The following is a 23,605-nucleotide window of genomic DNA, read 5'->3' on the forward strand; positions in this document are numbered from 1 at the left end:
AAAATAAGTTGAAAAGAAAAGTAGTGCATGTGGCTAAGGCCTAAGATCTGGGGGTATGAGCCTGGGCCACAACTGGGAACGAGAAAGGACACACAGGGAAGTAAGGGGGTGTTTGAGCCTCAGCGTGCCTCTCACACCCCTGTCTGCTCTCCTTGTTCCAAGAGGCACCAGAGGGTTTCCGTTTCCAGTCTTCCCCGGGTCCTTTAGCTGTCGGATTCTTGACCTTGAGGTTGCCTGCGAGCCTTGTAGCCTTTTAAGATTGTGGCTCCTGCAGGGAGCTAAGGATTGAGTAGTTAGGAGGACTCTGGAAAATTTAAGTTTTTTGTGCCGTTCTGCATTGAAGATGGTAGAGCACGGGGGACAAGCCCCCTAAGTGTCTGATCACCTCCTTGGCCTGCCCTGTTTCCTAGAGGAGAGACTTTTCATCCCTTCTAAGAGGTAGAATAGAAAAACAGTGAAAATTGACAAGGCGCTGACAGTTTAGTACTAAAGTGAAATTGTGTCTTCCTTCTCTCTGCCCCACCTCCCCCCAGCTGAAACCTGTATAGATATTTTGAAGGATATATTTATATTTTGGAATGAGCACTGGACTAGGAGGCAGGACATTTGTGTGTTTTTTTTTTTTCTCCCTGTCACTAAAGCAGTTTTGGGGGAGAGTAGATGAATAAATGAATGCTCAATAGTTCAACAAATTATAGTCCATAGTGTTGTTTTTGTTTTCTAAGTGGAAAATGACCTGGGTGGAATGCCGTGGGTTATCTCAAAATTTGTATTAGCTATGAGACTGTCTTCAAATGCTTTTTCACCTAGAGCCCAAGGATGCATGCTAAGTCGCTTCAGTTGTGTCCAACTCTCTGGAGACCCCATGGACTGTAGTGCGCCAGGCTCCTCTGTCCATGGGATTCCCCAGGCAAGAATACCGGAGTGAGTTGCCACGCCTTCCTCCAGGGAACCTCCCCATCCCAGGGATCGAGTCCATGTCTCTTGTGTCTCCTGCACTGCAGGCCTGTTCTTCACCGCTGGTGCGGCCTGGGAAGCCCAGAGCCCAAGCCTACAAACCAGCTAGAAGCACGGATTTTCTCTTAAGCAAGGAAGACAGCTAGGAGTCTGTGCCTTGGGCTTCTTTGCTCCCCATCCTGACCTCTAGGCTCTACAAACATGGTTTAAAAATGGTGGATATAATGAGCACTCCCAGATCCCAGAGGTGGAAACTGGGATTCTCTCCTGAGCTGGCTTGCCTCTGCTGTCCCAACCGTTCAAACTTTTTTCCCAAAAACTGAGCCTTTCTAGGTGTTATAGTCCTGATGGGCATCGGAGGAGGAAGAGATTGCACTGCCAGGGTCATTAGCCTTCCAGAGGGCGGGGGGCAGGACGAGAGTGGAGCCGAAGCATTTGGAGGACTGAAGCTGGTGGTCCTGGTAAAAATAGCAGTGACAATTTCAGTGGTTACACTTGACTTAGTATCAGTTACTAGGACGCTGCTCTCACCTGAGCACGTCACATGCCTTGCTCGTTTACTGGTATCATCCAGAAGAGGTGAGAAAACTATTTTCTCCTCTCTAAAAGCCAGGCCCCAGATTATAGCAGTAAGTGAAGCAGACGGGGCTGCTGGTCTCATGGCCGCTGGCTCCTAGAGGTGAATGCACGGGGTGTGTCCATTCTCCTGATGCCAGTCGTCCATGCTGCTTCTGTTTGTGTGTGCGTGTGTGTGCGCGCGCGGGGCGGTCGGGGGGCAGGGGGCCGGGGGTTGGGGCTCAGGGCTCAGTCGTGTCCAGCTTTTTGCCACCACATGGATTGCAGCCTGCCAAGCTCCTTTGTCCACGGAATTTTCCAGGCAAGAATACTGGAGTGGGTTGCCATTTCCTACTCCAGAGGATCTTCCTGATTTAGGGATCGAACCTGCATCTCGTGTGTTTCCTGCACCGGCAGGCAGATCCTTTATCACCATGGCGCTTGGGAAGCAGCAGAGTCGGAGGTGACCGAACATATTAAGTGTATGCTGACTCCCTGACTAGGAATCAGACCTGTGCCCCCTGCAGTGGAAACGGAGTCTTCACCCCGGCCTGCTAGGGACGGTCCTGTTTCTATCTGTCAGCCTTTAGCGGGGGCCCAGAATGGGCTACTGCCTCCTCTACTCATAAATGCCAGACATTCCCCTCTTTGCCCCATATTCCTTCTTTCCACTGCCAGCTGCAGGCTTTGTCCCTGTCTCTGTCTTTAGTAAAAACAATTAGTGAACAGCTTTCCTGGGAACATCGTCTATATCTCCTCTGAAAACTTCTGATTCCTGGGCCAGGAAATTTAATTAGACAGATGATTACAGGTTATCAGACATCTAGTATTGGTAGATTAGAAGAGCAAATGGTCCTGAGTTCCTCAACCCAAGTTAAGCACCTCCCCATGGTGACTTATACACAGCTGATATGAACAATGAGACAATCTACCCAATGATCTTGTAAAACCTTTAGCCTATAAGACACATCCTTTGCTTTGATGTGATGATTTAAAATTTCCCAAGCTTCCTTCTGTTACTCTCTGTCTTGTTCTTTCTATACTTGTTATAAGTGGCAATTTATAAACTATGCTTGTTTACAGGTTTTTTTTCCTGTATCACTAGAATTTGTGAATTACATGAATATAAGGAATTAAAGGTGTTAAAGTAAAGCTGTGTCTCATTTCTTTATCTTTTCCCCTGACTCAGCACAGAGGCAATCAATAAACATTTGTTCAATCAATGGCTAATACTCAAGACACCATCCATAATTATTTTTACTTGAGGTAATGATCATTAATGATGATCTCACCATCGTCACAAAATATTACGTATCTTTGGCCTGATTTTTTAGGGTGTTATGAAATTAGAAATAGCATTCTAGTGAAAATTTGATAAGAAATTTGGGGTTCTTCTCTGAAAGGAGTTTCTATGCCTAGTGATTTTTCGTATCTCAACAGACTTCCAGATTTTAAGGAAAGAAACAAATCACTTCAGAAGTTCTTTGAATTGTAGGCTCCAGAGCTGTCCCTAGGGGTTTTCCAGCTATTTGTGGGACTGGTCACTTTGAGAGTGCCATGGAGATTCCAGTTTGTGACGGGGGTGCCAATGACGTTCACGGGGATGGTAATGTGGTCCAGGCAAAGAGCTTGGCAGAGAGCCCCTCTGCTATCGACAAGCTCTTACGAGGCCAATGATGAGGAAGGCAGACGGGTCTGTAATAGTCCACCTGCTGCTTCTCTTCACCACCTCTGGCCACCCAGGTGCCTTGTTCTACAAATTTGGTTTTTCTACGTGTCACATCCCTTCTTTCAGGGACTCTTGACAATTACAAATGCTTCTGAAGGTGGATGCCCGGCCCTCTGAGGCCTTTTGCTGGGCTATAGAATTATTGCTCTTCCCTCATACTTTTGAGAGGGTGGGTTTCCCAGGCTCTTGGCTCGAGTGGAACACGGATGACTCGATGTCCTAGCTGCAAAGCAGTCGACATCTGCCTGAAGAGGCATAAGCCTGGGGATCCTTCTCTCACTTTGTCCTGACGACTCAACTTGAGAGAGAAAAATCAGTGTGTGAGCAGAGCTCTTACTCAGGAATCAGGAGACCTGCCTCTGACATTGATCTCAGGACAGTGGGGAAACTCGGTTCCATTTTTGGACCTCATTTTTCCCACCTGCAAAGTGGGTGAATGACCTCAGAGCAATCCTTCAGGACAAATTCCTTAGCCATTCAAACCTGGTTCTGGGGAAGGGGTGCAACTCTCCCACCTGTTGAGGGGCTGCTCTCCCCACCTGGACCAGGAACGTCTATAATGGATGCTAGAAGCTTCCACCAGATGCCTGGTCTTTTTGAACTCCAGACATATTTTTGGACTCCAGAAACAATTTTTTTTCAAGACAAAGCAATATAAAAAACCTGATGAGTTTCTTTCAGAGCTCAAGCTAGATGAATTTACAGCACAAGAATATGGGGCAGGGAGTAACGGGCGACGAACCAGGGCTGTGACCTGTGTTCCCTCAAAGGATACCCAAGCTCGGGGCTTGGATCGTGAACACGTGGAGTTGATGCTTACTCATCTTTTCTGAGCTTCTTGTCTAAAAAAGGTGAAATGGGGGCTCAGGTTGGGAAAAGAGCTTGCACAGTAAGTCAGAGTCTCAGAGGCATCTTCCTCTATGTTCTGATGTCTTTTGTCCCCAGATGTCTCAGTTATACCCCTGTCCTTTCTTATTTCTGCATTCATCTCTCCTTGGCTGTCTCTCCACAAAACTGTATTTCCCGAGGGCCAGACAGCAGGGTGTATCCATCTTTGTAGGCCCCTCGTGTTCAGCCTGTCTCACACTCTAGTAAATATCTATTAAGAGAGACTAATTAGCCATCTTAAGAGGATCCAGGAATGTTAGGAAAATGTCCATCCTGTCTCACATCTGTGGGTTCCACAAACGTAATTAACAGTTTTCACTTCTACCAAAAATCTATTTGCTCCTTTTTAGAAGAGCCATAGTATAGACATTTAGCCACATTTTCTGCGGAGATCATTGCCTCAAGCGTTTTGGAGCTAGAATGCAGGAATTTTTAAAATGCAAAATCAAATAATACACAAGAAAACCTAGTCTGTCTGGCTCCCATCCTTGGTTGCTCTCTTCTGTAACCAGCATCCAGCTATACAGACAGAGGGCCGTGCGGAGGGCCCTTGGGCCTCTCCAGCCCCTCTGATTACTGAAACCGGAGCTGCCTGGGGAGGCCAGGGCCTGGCACCAGCTCTCTCAGGGTCCTGCCTCTCCGTTCACAGAGAACGTGTCTGCGCACGAGCGCTCCCAAGCTACCCTGGAGTCCCTCCAAGGACAGGTCTGGAGGCTGGCCAGGGGGAGGGTGCTCCTGGAAAGGACACATCTCTGTGAAGCAGAACCATGGCATATAGGCACACACGCAGATGCTTGCAGGATGGCCAGATCTTCCAAGGTTTCTAGAGAAATTGTAAATCTGGATTTTTATGTGTAATAGCTTAAATTTTAGAACGCTCCCAAAAGCCAAACCCTAACCAAATGAGCATCCTCATAAACCGTATCTGAGGGCCACGATATGCAGCCTCTGGTAGAGCCCGGCACATCGCACACACGGCCTAAGCAGGTGAGCTACCGGCCTGCACGAAGCTCACTGGGCTGCACGCTGCGTGTGCTTATCCAGGTGCAGACCTTGTGCACAACCAACACGAGTCACCCAACATTTGCACACGCGGGGACGGGGGCGCCTGGCGGGCTGCCGTCCATGGGGTCACACAGAGTCGGACACGACTGAAGCGACTCAGCAGCAGTAGCTGTCTCCTAGGACGTCCACTTTCCAGCTAAGGGGACTGAGCGTCAGCGGTCTCCAGGGCTGCGTCGCTGGTGGCTGCCTGGTGTTGGCTGCCCACTCACCTCCGGGATGTCTGCGTGCTGAGTTGTGTGCAAATCTGCAGCCAGGCTCCTCCGTCCATGGGACTCTCCAGCAAGAATACTGGAGCAGGTTTCATTTCCTTCTCCAGGGGATCTTCCCGACCCAGGGATTGAACCCCACGTCTTCTGTGTCTCCTGCATTGCAGGTGGGTTTTTACCTGCTGTGCCATCAGGGAAGCCTGCGACTGAACTGGAATGCCGGCTACTCTGCACCCCTCCGTAAACTCAGCTCTGAGTTCAGGGGCTGTGTTCTATTTGCTGTTGCATCCTCATCACCCAACAGACTATAGAAGGTGTTTAATAAACACCTGTGGGATTGCCTACAGGCACACAAATGCATATGGACGCAAGTGCATGTAAACCCACACAGTCACGCCACCCCGCCCCCAGCACCGCCCAGGAAGACCTTACCGCTCACGGAGCGCTCCCAGAGGCACATGCCCACCCCCAGCTCCCACCTCCCAAACCAGGCCTCCCCAGTCCCCCAGCTTTGCCCAAAGCCTTCGCAAATTGTTTCCTGGAAATCTTGAGGCGGCTGTGGTGTTCTTTTCCCCTAACTCAGGAGACAACTCAGCAGTTCTGTTTTTCAAAGTCTGGGACTCATAAACCTGGAATCCTTTCTTCGATTTTTCCACTAGAATTTTCCTTGGCTGGGTGCCTCTCCCCAGGGCCCCGGCCAGGAGGTCACACTCAGAGCGCCCTCTGCTGGGCACTGTCCTCCCAACCTAGTGGGCACTTCCAGAGGGGGTACCTGTCCAGTTACAACTGCTTTCCAGATGGGGACACTGAGTCAGGTGGTAGCACTGGGGGAGGTGCTGGGGGCGGGGCTGTGGACTCCCTCCAAGCACGCGCCAGGCTGTGCTACTACCAAGTGCTTTGTGATTTTTTGTTTTTTGGAAAATTATAGAAGAAAGAGCTCCCAGAGCTCAGACATGGCAGAGAAAGGCCCTCCGCTCTCCCCGGGGCCTGCATGTGGAGCAGATGGCAGAGGTTGGGAACCTGTTCAGATTCAACTTCCTCCTTGAGTCCCCACCGTGTTTGGTAGGCGAGGAAACCGAGACACAGAGAGATGCTGGGGGGAGGAGGGGCAGATTTGTTGAGCATCTGCTGCGTGCTGGCTGGCTAACAAGCTCCCGTTTAGTCTTCCCAGCAAGCTTGTGAGCAGGTGGTGGTGCTTCCATCTTACAGGTGAAGACATAGAGCCGCGCGAGGCCTCAAGACCAGAAAAGAAGGGGAGAGCTCGGATTGCATCCAAGCCCGCTGTTTTTTTGGCTGTGCAGCCTTCTGGATTTTTCCCATTTGGCTCCCGAGGGCCCAAGGCGGGGCCTCTGTGGCTGGGCTCATCAAGGCAAGGTTTCTGTGGCCCTTCTGCTCGTGGAGGGAAGCCCTTCTCCTCAGCCCCTTCCAGAGGGCAGTGTTGGGCACCCTGGGGAGATGGGTTGACCGGCCCCATCAGGCCTCAAGCTGAGAATCCCAGGGCTCGGAGGAGGCTGCTCGCAGCTGTGCCAAGGCCCCTTCACTAACGGGAAACAGGCCTGGGTGTCTTTATAAACTGGACTTGTGGGCGGTGCCAAAGGGTAAGGGTTTTCCTGGAAAAGAAAGCAGGTCCTGGAAGGTTTTTGTTTTGTTTTTCTTCTTAATGGGGCCCTAGTTAATGACTCAAGGAAATGAAGAACACATTTCACCGAGAATTAGTCACTGCCCTTCCCAACCCTCCATCCTGCTGCCCTTTCCAAAGCGTCCAAAACTTCTCACTTCCGGCAGGAAAAAATCCAGACCCCCTGTTTTGTTCATCTTTGGTCCAGCTTGGCCTTAACCTCTGTGTGTTGCACTGAAGGAAGCTGCCCAGGGGTCTCTGTGCACTCTTCCTTCCGCTTCCCTGCTCGGCATTTGCTCTCATTACTAAGACTGCATTTTGGCTTGTCCTGATCTCAGCCATTCTTTAAGAGCCAACTAAGAAGCTGCCTTCTTCATGGAGCCTTCTCCACTGTGCCCAGGGGGAACCATCTTGCCTTGTGCTAACGGATGCCGGCAGTAGCCCTCCTAACCATCCGAGATCCTGGGAAAGTGCTGGATTCACCTTTGACCCCCTATTTGGGCACACGTGTATGTGTGCTGTGGGTGCGCCGCCCGGAGGCAGGGTGCTGTAGAAAGAGCCCTGAGAGTCTTTATTCTCTCATCATGTCTGACTCTGCAACCCCATGGACTGTAGTCCGCCAGGCTCCTCTGTCCATGGGATTCTTCAGGTATGAATACTGGAGTCGGTTGCCATGCCTTTCTCCAGAGGACCTTCCCAACCCAGGGATCGTCTCATGCATTGGCAGGTGGGTTCTTTACCACTAGCGCCATCTGGGAGGCCCATAGAAACATCCCTGAGACCTCCTAGTCTTTCATTAGGAGATTAGGGTTGAATGAAGACTGAATGTGTTGACGAGAGCTGCTTCTCAAGTCAAGAGAAAAGAACTTTACGCAGTCTACTTTAGAGTGTGAGATGTATCCACAGGGGTTTGAGATGTGGAGGCACATGGATTCATCTAACAGCCACTGGAGGCATTGAGGAGATGAGAGATGAAAGTTGCATCAGACAAGGCAAGGAAGAGACGCTGCTGCTCAGATAAGCCTGAACTCCCAAAGTCAGTTTACGCACAGGATGCCACTGCTGTTGACTAGACAAGGGACAGGCACAGGAAGGACTGACGAGAAGGCCTCTCTGGTCTGTCCAACAGGGGGACGGGTACCATTGATTCTTAGGGCTTCAGAAGGGCTCACCCGTGGGATACAAGATCGTGTGGTACTTGTGTAAGGGTGAGAGGTCCTCAGAGCTTGGATGTGCCCACATGAAAGTCAGCTTTAACGCCAGCTTAAGACAGGGTCTTCCCTGGTGGTCCAGGGGTTAAGAATACGTCTTTCGATGCCGGAGACACGGGTCTGTCCCCGGTCAGGGAACTAAGATCCCGCACACTGCAGGCCAACTGAACCCGTGTGCTGCAGCTGACGAGCCTGCTCGCTCTAGAGCCACGGGCCACGCGACAGACACCGGCGCGCTGCGACGAAGACCATGCAGCCAGAGAGCCGTCGCACCACAGGACTGTCCAGGACGTCTCTCCTGCTCCCCTTACTCTCCTCTTCTCGCTGCCGACCTTAGCCCTGGAGAGGTCAGAGGTCAGCTCACAAACTGGGGAGGGCAGTCTGGAGAAAGGGAAGCAGTGGTCCATGCCCCCATTCCCAGCTATAGTGGTCCCAGCTGCAGCAAGCCCTGACTGGGAGAAAAGACTGGACTTTAAATCAAGTTTGGATTTTGCTTTTGCATGGGACTGATTCAGAGAAGGCGATGGCACCCCACTCCAGTACTCCTGTCTGGAAAATCCCATGGATGGAGGAGCCTGGAAGGCTGCAGTCCATGGGGTCACTAAGAGTCAGACACGACTGAGCGACTTCACTTTCACTTTTCACTTTCATGCATTGGAGAAGGAAATGGCAACCCACTCCAGTGTTCTTGCCCGGAGAATCCCAGGGACGGGGGAGCCTGGTGGGCTGCCGTCTATGGGGTCGCACAGAGTCAGACACGGCTGATGCGACTTAGCAGCAGCAGCAGCATGGGACTGATTTATAAACAGAGTTTGTTGAGTGACTTAAGGGACAACAGGAGTTTCTTATGTCCTGAGAACGAGCAGATGATCAGAAAAGTTGTAAGATGTGTGAATTTTTATCAAAGGTCAGGAAAAGGGCTTCTCTCCCTTCCCTCTGAACACATGTATAGAGTGGGGTGGGAGACAAAGGGAAGTTGATTATGATTACAAACTTCAAGCTTTGTTCACTGTAGGTGTTGATCACATTTGCCGTTGTAAATGGGTTGTTGTCTTCCATCGTGTTTTTCTAATTGGTGGTATTTTCTCTATCACTTCCAAACAACGAAGTCCCTGTGCTCCCCTCAGGTGAAGCCACTTAACCACTGCCTGAAAGTTCAGCTGTGTCTCAGGCTTCATATCCTGACCTAACAGAGATCTGACAGTGCCTCACAGCCACAGGTGGGGGGACTCAGTAGCCAAGCGCCTTTCCTGCAGTCACTATGCCCGCCAGTCAAGCTCCGCACGTGGCTGGCTTCCTTCGAGAGTCTGGGTTTCCCTCTGTGTGTTTCTGTCTTTCTTCTTTTTAGGACCGCAGTCACATTAGAGGAGAGACCCACCCTCCTCCAGTATGACCTCATCTTACCGGGACTAATGACCCCTGCAACAATCCTATTTCCAACTCTATTTCCACTCCGAGGTGCTGGGTGGGGGAGGATGCCGACGGATCTTTTAGGGGAGACACAGTTCAACCCACAACATCTTCCTTTCTCATTTTCCTAAGTTTGCATTTTCTCCTGCCTCCCCCAGGTGTGTAAACGGCACCTAAAGCAGCCTGAGCCAAGAACCCCTGAGTAAAGCTCGAGTCCTCTGTGTTCAGCAACCCCGTCCCAATACCTTCAGCAAACTCTTTCAGCCCTAGCTCCAAAAATATCCGGGACCCATCCGCGTCTCTTCATTCCCGCCATTCAGGTTGAAGCTGCTTTCACTTCTTGCCAAGACACCTGCAGTCGCCTGAGCCGGTCTCCCTCCCTGCCCCCTTTTGTCTGGGACGTGGTCTTACCCGCTTTGTTTATTGCTCTCTACTGACAAATCCAAACACCTCACTCATGCTTACAAAGCCCTATTGATCTGCTCCCTGCAGTCCTCCAACCTCATTTCCCATCACTTGCTTGCTTTGATCCGTAGCCTGCTTGCAGTTCCCTGGATCACTGGCCTCCTTTCTGGAATGATCTCCTCTAGGTCTTTGTGTGACCACCCCTTCTTGTCTGAGACTCTCAGCTTAAACGTCATCTTATTTAGTGACATCTAAGAGAACTTCCCCGACTGCCCCATCATCAAACCAGTCAATCCAAAAGAAAATCAAGCCTGAATATTCACTGAAAGGACTGACGATGAAGCTGAAGCTCCAATCCTTTGGCCACCTGATGCGAAGAACTGACTCATTGGAAAAGACCCTGATGCTGGGAAAGATTGAGGGCAGGAAGAGAAGAGGGTGACAGAGGATGAGATGGTTGGATGGCATCACCGACTCGATGGACATGAGTTTGAGCAGGCTCCGGGAGATGGTGAAGGACAGGGAAGCTGGTGCGCCGCAGTCCATGGGGGTCACAGAGTCAGACACAACTTAGTGACTGGACAATGACAACAAAGAGAACCTTGACCACCCCATTGAGAGCAGTCACTTGGTTTTTCTCCATTGCTGACCTTTAATTCCGTGCAGAGAATTTAGTAAATAGATTATTTTTCTCATTTATGTGGATATTTATTGTCCTTCTCCCCAGAATTCCTAGGAAAGCAGGGACCTTGTTTATCTTGATTACACCATCTAGAACTGTGTCTGGCACATAGAAATAACTCCGTAAATATTTACTGAATAAATAATCCTGCATAGACGATCTTTGTGTATGAACTTTTTTCTCCCCCTACTTTTGGGAATTTATATAAATAATCCAGCAGGAGGAAGATTACTGGATCAAGGGATGTAAACATATCTTGGCTCTTGGAATGTATCGTCAAATAGGTTTGCCAAGATATTGGGTCAGTGTTCATTTGTTAGGCATCCTTCTGAATCCCCAGTGCCAAGGCAGTGATTTCTGGTATGCGGGGGAGGGAGGGAGAGAGGGCATGTGCCAGAAATGGGGGTGGGGGCAAGTCGGAGCTGGGGTCGGGGCCTTTGGCGGCCGCAGCAGTGATCAGCCAGCCGGCCGGGCCCTCCCCAGTGCCTGTGTGCAGGGGTGACCGCCTGGCCTTTGCAGGCCAGCCTGGGGCGGGCAGGGCTTTCTGCCGTGTGAATGTGGGTCTTGTGTGGGAGCCATGGTGGGCAGAAGGTGCCCCTGCCCTTCAGGGAGGCAGGCCTGGGGAGCTGTGAGGGGTGAGTAGCTGAGGACGCAGAGCAGGGCTCGGACTCAGTTCTGGAGGTCTCTTTGCCTAAGCTATTCCTGGGCTGGAGCTTTCCTGCTCGGGACACTGAACGTGGGGAAATACGAGTCACTCTACTAAACATCCGCCTACAGAAACACAGACACCCGTCTCAGGACTTTCACGCACAGCCAGGCCTGTGCATTTGTGCCTTGCCCGGTCTGGAAGAATTGCTACAGGAGCTAAAGCAGCAGTTGTCTGTAAGATTCTCGAAATACAGGACCAGACGGACATCATCCAGGCTGGGCAGTTATCAGGCCTCGCCCATATTCCTCATGGGACTGTAAGCTTCCTGAGGGCAGAGACCAAATTTGAGGCAGAATTAGTGCTAATGAGTCAGCCTGTCTGAGTTCTAAATCCCTGCTCCACCACTTATTGGGCCAAGTTATTTAACCTCTTTTTCCTTGGTTTATTCCTCTGTACCAAACTCGGGGGGTTGTTTGTGGATTCATTAAGCTGATGAATGAGACGAACACATCAGTCCCTAACACGGCAGGCTCTTGGTGGGTAAAAGGGTTAATTGACGCCCAGACCTGCTCGGGCCACATTCTACAAAGGCGATGTAGTTTTCTTTTAGCATTTCCTACCTCCTCTTTTTTCTCAAGCCCTCTTTCTCTTTGAAGCTGTGTTTCTCTTGTTCCCAGAATCCCTCAGAGTTTTCTGCAAGGCCTTGGGCACAATGGTTCTCAACTAAAGTGCTGGCTGATAAACAGCTGCTTCTGTTCATGCGGGAATCCCTGGCTTTATGGAACAATCTGGAACCTTGTTAGGTCCAAGAACCAGCGCCAGAGGCATCGCCTGGGAGATGCAGAGTCTCCGGCCACCCCAGACCTGCAAAATCAGACTCTGCACTTTCACGAGCTCTAGAACAACACTTCTTTAATTTTAATGTACCTATGATATTTTCCTGAAGATGTTTAAAATATAGATTTTGGTACTCCCTTCTAGGGTTTCTGATTCAGTCGGTCTGAGGTGGTGACTGAGAATGCATATTTCAGCACTTTGAAAATCCTGCTGTAAGACTGCCAGCCTGCAGAGCCAAAGGAATGAAGCTCTAACAGGGAAATCTGACACACTGGGGCGATGAAGATAGCAGACCCTCTCAGTCTTTCAGAAGCTCACCAGGCAGTCTTTGCCGGTGGTATCTTCGCACAAAGATGCTTTTTTTTTTTTTTTTTTTTTAGGAGTGGAATAATTTTTTAATTGCTTGGTCTTATGGTAATCCTGTGTTTAACATTTTAAGGAACTGCCGAATTGTTGTTTTTTTTTTTTTTTTAATTTTATTTTATTTTTAAACTTTACATAACTGTATTAGTTTTGCCAAATATCAAAATGAATCCGCCACAGGTATACATGTGTTCCCCATCCTGAACCCTCCTCCCTCCTCCCTCCCCATTCCATCCCTCTGGGTCGTCCCAGTGCACCAGCCCCAGGCATCCAGTATCGTGCTTCGAACCTGGACTGGCAACTCGTTTCATACATGATATTTTACATGTTTCAATGCCATTCTCCCAAATCTTCCCACCCTCTCCCTCTCTCACAGAGTCCATAAGACTGTTCTATACATCAGTGTCTCTTTTGCTGTCTCGTACACAGGGTTATTGTTACCATCTTTCTAAATTTTATATATATGCGTTAGTATACTGTATTGGTGTTTTTCTTTCTGGCTTACTTCACTCTGTATAATAGGCTCCAGTTTCATCCACCTCATTAGAACTGATTCAAATGTATTCTTTTTAACGGCTGAGTAATACTCCGTTGTGTATATGTACCACAGCTTTCTTATCCATTCATCTGCTGATGGACATCTAGGTTGCTTCCATGTCCTGGCTATTATAAACATTGCTGCGATGAACATTGGGGTACACGTGTCTCTATCCCTTCTGGTTTCCTCAGTGTGTATGCCCAGCAGTGGGATTGCTGGCTCATAAGGCAGGTCTATTTCCAGTTTTTTAAGGAATCGCCACACTGTTCTCCATAGTGGCTGTACTAGTTTGCATTCCCACCAACAGTGTAAGAGGGTTCCCTTTTCTCCACACCCTCTCCAGCATTTATTATTTGTAGACTTTTGGATCCCAGCCATTCTGACTGGTGTGAAATGGTACCTCATAGTGGTTTTGATTTGCATTTCTCTGATAATGAGTGATGTTGAGCATCTTTTCATGTGTTTGTTAGCCATCTGTATGTCTTCTTTGGAGAAATGTCTATTTAGTTCTTTGGCCCAATTTTTGATTGGGTCATTTATTTTTCTGGAGTTGAGCTGTAGGAGTTGCTTGTATATTCTCGAGATTAGTTGTTTGTCAGTTGCTTCATTTGCTATTATCTTCTCCCATTCTGAAGGCTGTCTTTTCACCTTGCTAATAGTTTCCTTTGATGTGCAGAAGCTTTTAAGGTTAATTAGGCTACCTATCAAGCTACCAACAGTATTCTTCACAGAGCTAGAACAAATAATTTCACAATTTGTATGGAAATACAAAAAACCTCGAATAGCCAAAGCAATCTTGAGAAAGAAGAATGGAACTGGAGGAATCAACCTACCTGACTTCAGGCTTTACTACAAAGCCACAGTTATCAAGACAGTATGGTACTGGCACAAAGACAGAAATATAGATCAATGGAACAAAATAGAAAGCCCAGAGATAAATCCACGCACATATGGACACCTTATCTTTGACAAAGGAGGCAAGAATATACAATGGATTAAAGACAATCTCTTTAACAAGTGGTGCTGGGAAATCTGGTCAACCACTTGTAAAAGAATGAAACTAGAACACTTTCTAACACCATACACAAAAATAAACTCAAAATGGATTAAAGATCTAAACGTAAGACCAGAAACTATAAAACTCCTAGAGAACATAGGCAAAACACTCTCTGACATACATCACAGCAGGATCCTCTATGACCCACCTCCCAGAATATTGGAAATAAAAGCAAAAATAAACAAATGGGACCTAATTAACAAAGATGCTTTTGATTGTTAATGCCATTACCACATTTGTTCAAAATTCTACAGCTTAAAAGTTCTCTCACTTGTTTGATCTAATTTCATCCTGCAACAACCCTGTCCATTGGGCCAGCTGGAATGAGAACCTCACTTCCAAAACAGAGAACAGACGCAGAGGAAGCTGTGTGACTTAGAGACCACAGCCAGCTGGCCCCCACAGGGCAGCTTTTACTTCTTCCCCATGGTAACCACTTCTTTCTCTGTGTCCGTCTCTTACACACACACACACACACACACACACACACACACACGCTGTAGTCACATGGAACAGGCTGTTGCTTTAGTCGTGTCTGACTCTTTGTGACCCTATAGATGGTAGCCTGCCAGGCTCCTCGGTCCATGGGATTCTCCAGGCAAGAATACTGGAGTGGGTTGCCATGCCCGCTCCAGACCCAGGGATAGAACCCGCGTCTCTTAAGTCTCCTGCATTAGCAGGTGGGTTCTTTACCACTAGCGCCACCTGGGAAGCCCAGTCAAACGGAGAGGCTGCTGTAATTTCCACACCCAACATCTAATTACGGAGCAAGCCACAATTTGACCTCTGCCTTTAGAGTTGGTAGGGGCTGGCAAGAGGAGGAGAAATGACCACCAACCCTGCCCCCTGGCCACAGCTCCTTTCTCTATTCTCAGAAACGAGGGTTCAGTCCTGACTCTAATTTCCTAAAGCTTCTATGTTTGGAAAAAAGTTTATTAAGCCATATAATTCTTTCCTCAGCTCCGATTTCCTTGTCTTAGTCAGCTTCAACCCCCCTTTCCATCCACCCCCAGCAACGCCAAAACACTCACACACGTAGACACACACAACTCCAGCCAAATGAAAATCACTCTTTCCAGGACAGCTCTGGTTCCTCTCATCTCATCTGCTAGCGATGTGAGCCCTGGACCCCAGCCCCTGGCTTTGGACTCTGCCCTCCTGCCCCTTCAGCCCAGCCGGTGGGAACAGACCCCAGGTGCTGGTATGGGGAAGCGGAGCCTGGCGCTCTGGTCCAGCCCTGATTCCCTCATGGGACCCTGGGAGAGTCCCTGCTCTTCCCTGGCTTGTTTCCTCCTCTGTGAAATGGGGAGAGCTTGATGAGATGATCTCTAGGGAGGCTTTAACTTTAGGACTTTATGATTCTGTGTAGGAAGCTCACAAAGGAAAAAACGTCAACTCTACTGGCAACTTAAAATCCTTGAGGTGACGTAGGAGGACCTGCCAATCCAGAGTTCTGCCAGCTGTGTTTTCTCCGCGTGGAAGCTGATTCCAGGATCTATTTTACAAAGCTCTGACATGTTCCCACTGCCCCAGGACCCTGTACCCAGAGCCCTCATCTGCCTCACCTGCAGTCCCAGCACAGGGACGGCTCGGAGCCTCCAATGAACACGCATCGCTGAGGCCCAGGGAGGCAGAAGCTTTGCCAGGATTACACAGTGACCACGCTACTCTCCCTTCCTGTGTGGGAAAACGCAGTCAGCTCAGAGGCTAGAAGCAGGGTCCCCGGAGCCCCAGAGATGCACATCTGAGCCGTGGCCCTGCCACTTGTAAAGGTATGAGACCCGGGGCCAATTACTCAGCCTCCTGGGGCCTCAGCTGCTTCCTTCCTAAAGATGATGACAATCCTCACACGGTGGGTGTGCGACGTGAGAGGATACTCCACAAAATACAATCAGCAGCATGCCAGGCAAGAACCTTGTTGCGTTCATCCCTTGTCGTGAATCAGGGCTGTATTGTTAGCAACTGCCAGTTACACTGAGAGTGCCAGGCCCTGTGCCCATCACTCCACGTGCAAGGTCTATGTTATCTCACTTATGTCTCACAGAAAGCCTCTCAAGGGGGAATTGTTTTCAGATGTGAACACGGGGGCTTGAGGAAGGAAAGCAGATGTTTTCCTTTCTATCAACGGTCTCTCAGAGCCGCAGGGACGTTGGACATCACTGGGGCCAGCCTCCTACTTTGAATGCTTCTGCGGCATCCCTGGACGGCGGAACTGATGGGGAACCTGGTCCCCCCTGGAGAGCCTAGTTTATATTTGAACGGCTCTGGCTCCAAGAAAACGCTTCCTTACAGAGAGCCCCACTCGACTTCTCCGTAACCTCCGCACGTCTGCACCGTGGAAACAACGCTGAGCAGAGTCAGAGGCCTCGGGCTTGTGCCCCAGCCCTCTCGCTGAGCAGCGCCGTGACCGCGGCAGCCGCTCTTCTGGGCCCATTTCCCAGGTGAGAATGAAGGAAGTGGAGGAGGTAAGCTCTAGGTCCTTCCTGTTTTGGACATTTTAGGATCCTATACCTCCTGATGGTGTAGGTAATAGACCACGTGTCTGATTATAATGACGGAACCAGTGAAGGAGGGGACACCAAGATCCAAAGAGCAGAACGGCTTCTGCCAACATGTCTGTCAGGGTGGGCACCGTGCCAGCTGAGACGAATCCAGAAGGTTCTTAGAAACGGAGCTCTCAACTTATCCTCCTGTCCTTAAACAAAACCCTGTCCCTCTTCCCTCCCATCTCTTCCTACCCGCCACCCTCTCTGCTTCATTTTTTCCTTTCTTCCTCCTAACTTCCCTTCTTTCTGAGTCAGAGGCATAAAGGGATAATTGAATCTCAAGTCAAAGTTAAAGATCAGGCCACTGGTGACAAGGTACTCACATCACATTAAACCCGCAGAATCCATCTGATTTCAGGACTAGGAAAACCCTAGGATGCAGAGTTGCTTTGTATCTCTGAGAACCTTCCAGATTTGACTGCTAAATTTCCAGCTCTGAGACAGAGGTTTTCAGTCACAAGGTCAATGCATGGACTTGCAGGGGCCTCAGAAATAGCATTCGGATTTGTGTACTTAGCGCACACATGCATTTTAAAGACATTGTTTTTGGCTGCACCTTGCCACATGCGTGATCTTAGTTCCCAGTCCAGGGATCAAACCCATGCCCCCTGCAGTGGAAGGGGAAATCCTACCCACTGGACTGCCAGGGAGTCCCACATGTGCATTTTCCAGGAAGAAGGGTCTGAAAGGGAAGAGCCGCCCTGACAGCTGAGCCTTGATGTCCTTTGGACCCGGCCTGGTTCTCAGAGCCAGGCTGTGGTGTTCTCAGAGTCTGATGTCACAGAACATCAGCATCAGACCAAATGAATCTTTACCAAAAAAAAAAAGACTGCTCCTTAATCATGTTTGAGCAGAGGATAAAACAAGTACGTAATCCAAATCACGAAAAGTGACCAAATATCCCCCTTTCCCGTCTCACATAAGGGTGACTGCTCCTTCTTTTCCTCCTAATTAGACAACAACCAGTACCCCCAATCATAGGATTACCCCTGCTTGCCGACAGCATCCAACCCGGAGCCAAGTCCACTTCCCTGAGCCCTCCCCAAATAATCCAGCACAAGCCCAAATCCTATAACAAGCTCTTTCTAACATCCTTTGAGAAGCTCTGGAAACTCAGCTTTGTTTAATCACCATCAGCTTCTGCCTGGTTTTCAGCAGTAGCCTAACTGGTCAGTTTTTACCATTGCCTCATTTTCAATGCAGCAGTTACCATTGTCCTTCTAACAGATAAGACAGACCACATCACTGCTCTGCTCCAAACCCTGCCCTCTGGGTAAGATTAGCAGCACCCCATCCGTGACCAGCATGCTCTTGTCCCTGTGACCTCTCTGACCTCAGCTCCACCAGCCTCACCTCTGCCTCATCTGCTCCTGATACGTCGGCCTCCCTGCTCTCCCCTGAGCACCCCGGCCGAGCTCCTGCCTCAGGCTCGGGCATGTTCCCTCTGCCTGGAACACTGTCTTCAGATCACCAAGTGGCTCCCTCTTTCACCTTGCTTGAGTCTCACTGCTCACTGAAGCCCACCCTGACCTCACTGCTCTACTACAACTCAGCCCCTCTCTCCACCACTCCCAGGCTCCTTTGCTCTGCTCTGCTTTTTCTTTTTCTCACAGCTCTTTTATCACTTGATATTCAAACTCAGTCCCCTAATGACTGACCATTATTTACCATGCACCTCCTCTCATTGGAATCCAAGTTCCACAAGGGCAAGGATCTAGGGAACTGGAGCCCAACCTTCGATGACCAGTCAGTACATATTTTTCTGGATGTTGCTGAATAAATTAGCATCACAAGGACTGGAAAGTAAAACTGAGCATGACTTTGGCTTAGATCCCTCCCCGGGAAATCAGGAGTCAGGCTGCCCGCTTTAAGCTTGGCGGGTTGTCAATTCCACATATTTTCTTAAGACAGGGTTTCCTAAACTTCAAGTGTGTGCATGCCAACCTCATGATTTTTGCCCTAGGAACAACCTAGACTTTTATTTACTTAAAAACTTTTCCTTAAATAGACTTTTTGACGAATACATTTATTTTCAAAGAAAATTTTATATCATGGCTTTGATGTGCTAGTTGTATATTTTTTTCTAACACATGTTAAAATAAGCATATAGCTGTTTACCACCTAAATTGTCTTGCTTACCCCTAGTGGAAAACTGCCTTATGCTTTTTCCTTTAACCAGAAAGGTCCCCCATGTCTCTCCATGTGCCGTATGCTCTGTTGTGTCTGACTCTTTGTGACCCCGTGGACTGTAGACCTTCAGGCTCCTCTGTGGAATTTTCCAGGCAAGAATACTGGAATGGGTCGCCATTTCCTTCTCCAGGGGATCTTTCCGACTCAGGGATCAAACTCACATCTCCTGTGTCTCCTACATTGCAGGTGGATTCTTTATCTGCTGAGCCATTGGGGTATTCTTGCCTGGGAAATCCCATAGACAGAGGAGCCTGGTGGGCTGCAGTCCATGTGGTTGCAAAGAGTTGAACATGACGTAGCAGCAAAACAGCAGCATACCTCTTCAGTTCAGATCAGTTCAGTCGCTCAGTCGTGTCCGACTATTTGTGACCCCATGAATTGCAGCACGCCAGGCCTCCCTGTCCATCACCAACTCCCGGAGTTCACTCAGACTCACGTCCATCAAGTCAGTGATGCCATCCAGCCATCTCATCATCTGTCGTCCCCTTCTCCTCCTGCCCCCAATCTTTCCCAGCACCAGGGTCTTTTCCAGTGAGTCAGCTCTTTGCATGAGGTGGCCAAAGTACTGGAGTTTCAGCTTCAGTATTATTCCCTCCAAAGAAATCCCAGGGCTGATCTCCTTCAAAATGGACTGGTTGGATCTCCTTGCAGTCCAAGGGACTCTCAAGAGTCTTCTCCAATACCACAGTTCAAAAGCATCAATTCTTCGGCGCTCAGCCTTCTTCACAGTCCAACTCTCACATCCATACATGACCACAGGAAAAACCATTGCCTTGACTAGACAGACCTTTGTTGGCAAAGTAATGTCTCTGCTTTTGAATATGCTATCTAGGTTGGACATAACTTTCCTTCCAAGGAGAAAGCGTCTTTTAATTTCATGGCTGCAGTCACCATCTGCAGTGATTTTGGAGCCCAGAAAAATAAAGTCTGATACTGTTTCCACTGTTTACCCATCTATTTCCCATGCATACCTCTTACCAGCTTCTAATACACTGTGCCTCTCTCTACCTTTCCAAAAGTCCTCCAGAAAGCCTCTGGAAGCTCCTCCAACTCATATGCTCACTCACTTCTCTGAGCTCCCTTTACATTTACAGGAAGAAATACATGCCTGACATGTGGACGCTGACATGCCATGCAGTTTTGTCTTCCGTTTCATAACAAAAGATTATAGTGTTTCTTCTTGGGGCTCTAGATAAAAGAGGCATTAAGGTGTTTGACTCCCCTGATGCACAGGCCATCCAAAAGATGAAGAGGCTTGTCCCAAACCCCTGCCAGGGTTAGAATCCACCAGCACTTGTTGCAGAGAAGGCAATGGCACCCCACTCCAGTATTCTTGCCTGGAGCATCCCAGGGACGGGGGAGCCTGGTGGGCTGCCGTCTATGGGGTCACACAGAGTCGGACACGACTGACGAGACTTAGCAGCAGCAGCAGCAGCAGCAGCAGCAGCACTTGTTGAGTCCCTGGAAAGTGTTTGGCGTTAAGCCAGGCACAGGACACAGCAGGAGAGAGAGGACCCAGACTTTGTCCACCTGGAGCTAACAGTGAGGCCAGGAGGCTGCACACCAAACAACTATACACGAGCAAGCAAATAACTGCAAGTGCCTTAGAAGAGGAGTACAGGGTTGAGGAGGGGCCCCAGCTGTGAGAAGGACCACAAAAGCCTCCAACAGGACGTATGTCTAAGTCCTTAGCAGTTTGCTGAAGAGGGGCTGGTGAGTTTTTCAGCGGAGCCAGGCTCACTCACAAAGGCCTGCTTTGAAGTTTGGAAGTTCAGTTGCTTTGTGAGTTAATTAGGCCGCTGTGGCCGACCTACTTGAAACAGTGCTCAAGGAGAAGGCGGAGACGCTGGGGCCACGGGGAGGTTACTGCAGAGGTCCTGCCGCCCGGCCTTCAGCGAGAAGGTGACTGGAGGCGCCGCAGACCTGCTCTGGGGGCCCCTCACCCCTCGTTGGCAGCGAGTTGGGGCATATTGGACACAAGGGTTGTTTTTGCCAAGGGAGTGCCTTCAACGTGAGTTCTGACATTTACAAAAATAAATCCTTAGTTCCTTGAAGCTGGAAAATCTTAGTTTAACTTACGAGGCACAGTGCAAGGCCTTGTGTAGCTTCGCGAGGCTAACCGGTAAGGCGCGGGTTTCTCAGAAAGGGGATGCATTTCAGTCAGTGCTGCCGTTCCATCCAGGGCTTGTGTTTCCTTGCGACGCTTCAGCGGGGCTGGCTAAACTATAGCTAAGGAAGAAAGACACTCCACCTGCGTCCTGCCTTGCTCTTAGGAAATCAAACCCGACAAGCAATGGGATGGGGCAGTGAGGTGGAAGAGGGAGATGTTCGGACTGTGAGCAAGCCTTGGGGTTTGGTCTCCCACTCTGCCCCTTACTAGGCTGGGCAAATCGCTTCCTTTTCTGAGCCTCAAATTCCTCATCTTCAAAGCCCTTTGGGTCCTTAGCCTCCAAGTCTTCTTGGAATGAGGGTAATAATAATTCTCGTACTCCATGAGATTCTGGAGACATTAAATGGGAATAAATATGAGCACTCTTCCATAAGATCTAAAGTGCTGCAGAATATCACTTACAAACGAGACTGCTGTTAGAAATCCTCATTGATAAATCCGGAAGGGAGGCTCAGAGACCTGGCTGGAGCAAGAGCAGAGGTGTCTGGATTTCCACTAGGTTTCTCTTCACCAGGTGGCTGCCCTGGGGCCTGCCTTCCAGGAGAGCAAGTTCCAGGGGGAAGGAGTAGGCGCTGGGAGGGCGGGGAAGGGAGTAGGGCATCCGCATGGGGGTACAGAGAGGGCAACAGGAAGGGAGGTGGCCAGGACAAGGCTCCTACCTTCTCAGGTTGCTGAGGGCTTTGAGGGTCAGCCTTCTGCACCTTTCTCAATTTGCCTGTCTTTGTGCGGCTGCAGCTGACCTAGCATAAAATAACACGCTTTTTTACACATTTTGAAAGCAAAGTCAGGCTTTAATGATCGGTTTTCTGTTCCGTGGTATTTTCTTTCAAGCAAAGGCCATGTTTTTGTAAGATACTACATTTCAATGGGGCTATTCTTTGTCCCCGGCAAGCATTCCTGAGCGGTAGGTTTCAGGAGGGTTCCAATTTATTGCTTCTGGTGTCCAGTAACCTTGGAATGAGTGTCTGTCTCCAGGCCCCCTGAAGGATAGGCTGTTTCGGAGAGTTACTGCTCTTAAATTGTTCTCTAATAAAAGCAAGTGTCCCCCATTCTAAGTAGAATGAACTTTCCAAATAAGACCAGCTGTGAATGTTGGGGAAAAAAAAGAAGAAACTCCAACAACAGGAGTCCATAGTGCAAGCTGGATGCAGCCGACCTTCAGGCGTTCTCACAGCCATTTAAAAAGATGTCTTCAGTAAACTCATCTAGATTCGCTAAAAATCTTTGGCACGATGGACACCTGGAGTCTGTAGGCCAATATTCAATCCAGGTCGAGGAATCTAACGGGTAGACGTACCTGCCAAGGAATAATACAAATGAATCACTTGTGATGGTGGCCACAGATAGAGAAGAGCTGAGTTCAATTGAGCCAAGCTGCTCAGGTGCCCAGGGGGTCAGGCTGTTGGCCAAACTCCTCTGAACTGGCATCTCCTTGGGAAGGTCCACAAACCCTGGAGATCATGAGCTGCTCGGGGATCCCATGGTTAAAGGCACGAACAACATCTGTTTCAATGTCTGTTTTTCAAAAAACAGATAATAAAACATGTATCCAAACACTGTCCTCCTTACAAACAGAACAGTCTGAGGACTGAGATGGCAGATGCGGTAAAGGGGGAGTTGATGAGTGAGCCCAGATTAATCGTCAGACCTGGGCACTCAGTTGCTTTATCCTCAGTGAGACCTCAGCTACCCTGGTGGTTTTGAGGAGTTCTTTGTTTTAAGCTCACATTATTTCATGTAGGCTCCTAATGGTCTGTTGGTTAACAGCAGGGCACGAAAGAAACATGTAGTGGGTTTAAGAATAAATTTCACTCAGTTTTGGATGGAAAATCAGAGTCCAAAATACAGGTGACTTACTTGAAACGGAAGTTGTGTTTTATCTGCAGGGCCTCTTTACCCATGATTAAGTACTGTTTTCTTTCTTCCAGATTGGCGTTGGAGCAGCTTGTCTTTTTGATGAAGGTGATTTCAGCGTCTCTCTCAGCAGCAGCTTCTCCTAAGAGACGCACAGCAAGGTTATCACAGGCCACAGTTTTCAGCTCTTGAGCATTCCTGTTCCTCGTGGCTATTCATTATTTGGTGTAAATTTCTATCGACAGGCTAATGGCTATTGGCACTGTCCCTGTGGTTAAGACTTCAGACTCTGGGATCAGGCTCCCCAAGCTAAACCCCAGCTCTGCCACTTCCTAGCTGTGTACCTGAACAAATGAGGCTCAGATCCTTCATTCCCAAAACAGGCATCACAGTAAAACCTACCCTGCAGAACTGCTGTGAGGCTTATTTAAGTGCTTTTCATTATTTCATTAGAACCAGGAATTCGCAGAACCTTTCCAGAGTTGAGGGGCTTCCCTGGTGGCTCAGCTGGTAAAGAACCCGCCTGCAATGTGGTAGACCTGGGTTCGATCCCTGGCTTGAGAAGATCCCCTGGAGAAGGGAACGGCTACCCACTCCAGTATTCTGGCCTGGAGAATCCCATGAACTATTCCATGGGGTCGCAAAAAGTCAGACACGACTGAGCGATTTTCACTT

At 49.1% G+C, this 23,605-nt stretch overlaps 1 protein-coding gene and 2 long non-coding RNA genes across 6 annotated transcripts in view; 1 reads left to right on the top strand and 2 right to left on the bottom strand.

Moving 5' to 3' along the window:
- Nucleotides 1-7,032: 7,032 nt before the first annotated feature.
- Nucleotides 7,033-10,885, top strand: LOC129650726 (uncharacterized). Of its 4 annotated transcripts, none has more exons than XR_008713966.1 (2): nucleotides 7,033-7,745; nucleotides 9,798-10,885. It is a non-coding gene; the product is annotated as an uncharacterized LOC129650726 (long non-coding RNA). The 4 variants fall into 4 exon arrangements; XR_008713969.1 differs by lacking the exon at nucleotides 7,033-7,745 and adding an exon at nucleotides 7,756-8,583; XR_008713968.1 differs by lacking the exon at nucleotides 7,033-7,745 and adding an exon at nucleotides 9,143-9,687.
- Nucleotides 10,886-11,460: 575 nt separating this feature from the next.
- Nucleotides 11,461-15,872, bottom strand: LOC129650729 (uncharacterized). Its single transcript, XR_008713971.1, has 2 exons — nucleotides 15,736-15,872; nucleotides 11,461-11,700 (listed from the first exon to the last, which is right to left on the bottom strand). It is a non-coding gene; the product is annotated as an uncharacterized LOC129650729 (long non-coding RNA).
- Nucleotides 15,873-21,632: 5,760 nt separating this feature from the next.
- Nucleotides 21,633-23,605, bottom strand: part of C5 (complement C5) — a 97,104-nt gene continuing 95,131 nt past the window's right edge. The window contains exons 40-41 of the mRNA XM_055579514.1: nucleotides 22,934-23,072; nucleotides 21,633-22,373 (exon numbers count right to left, since the gene is read on the bottom strand). Coding sequence (XP_055435489.1) covers nucleotides 22,235-22,373; nucleotides 22,934-23,072 — 278 coding nt within the window. The 3' untranslated portion in view covers nucleotides 21,633-22,234. The remainder of the gene's footprint in view (nucleotides 22,374-22,933; nucleotides 23,073-23,605) is intronic.

This window comes from Bubalus kerabau, chromosome 4 (genome assembly GCF_029407905.1).
Source record: "Bubalus kerabau isolate K-KA32 ecotype Philippines breed swamp buffalo chromosome 4, PCC_UOA_SB_1v2, whole genome shotgun sequence".
Classification (NCBI taxonomy): Eukaryota; Metazoa; Chordata; class Mammalia; order Artiodactyla; family Bovidae; genus Bubalus; species Bubalus kerabau.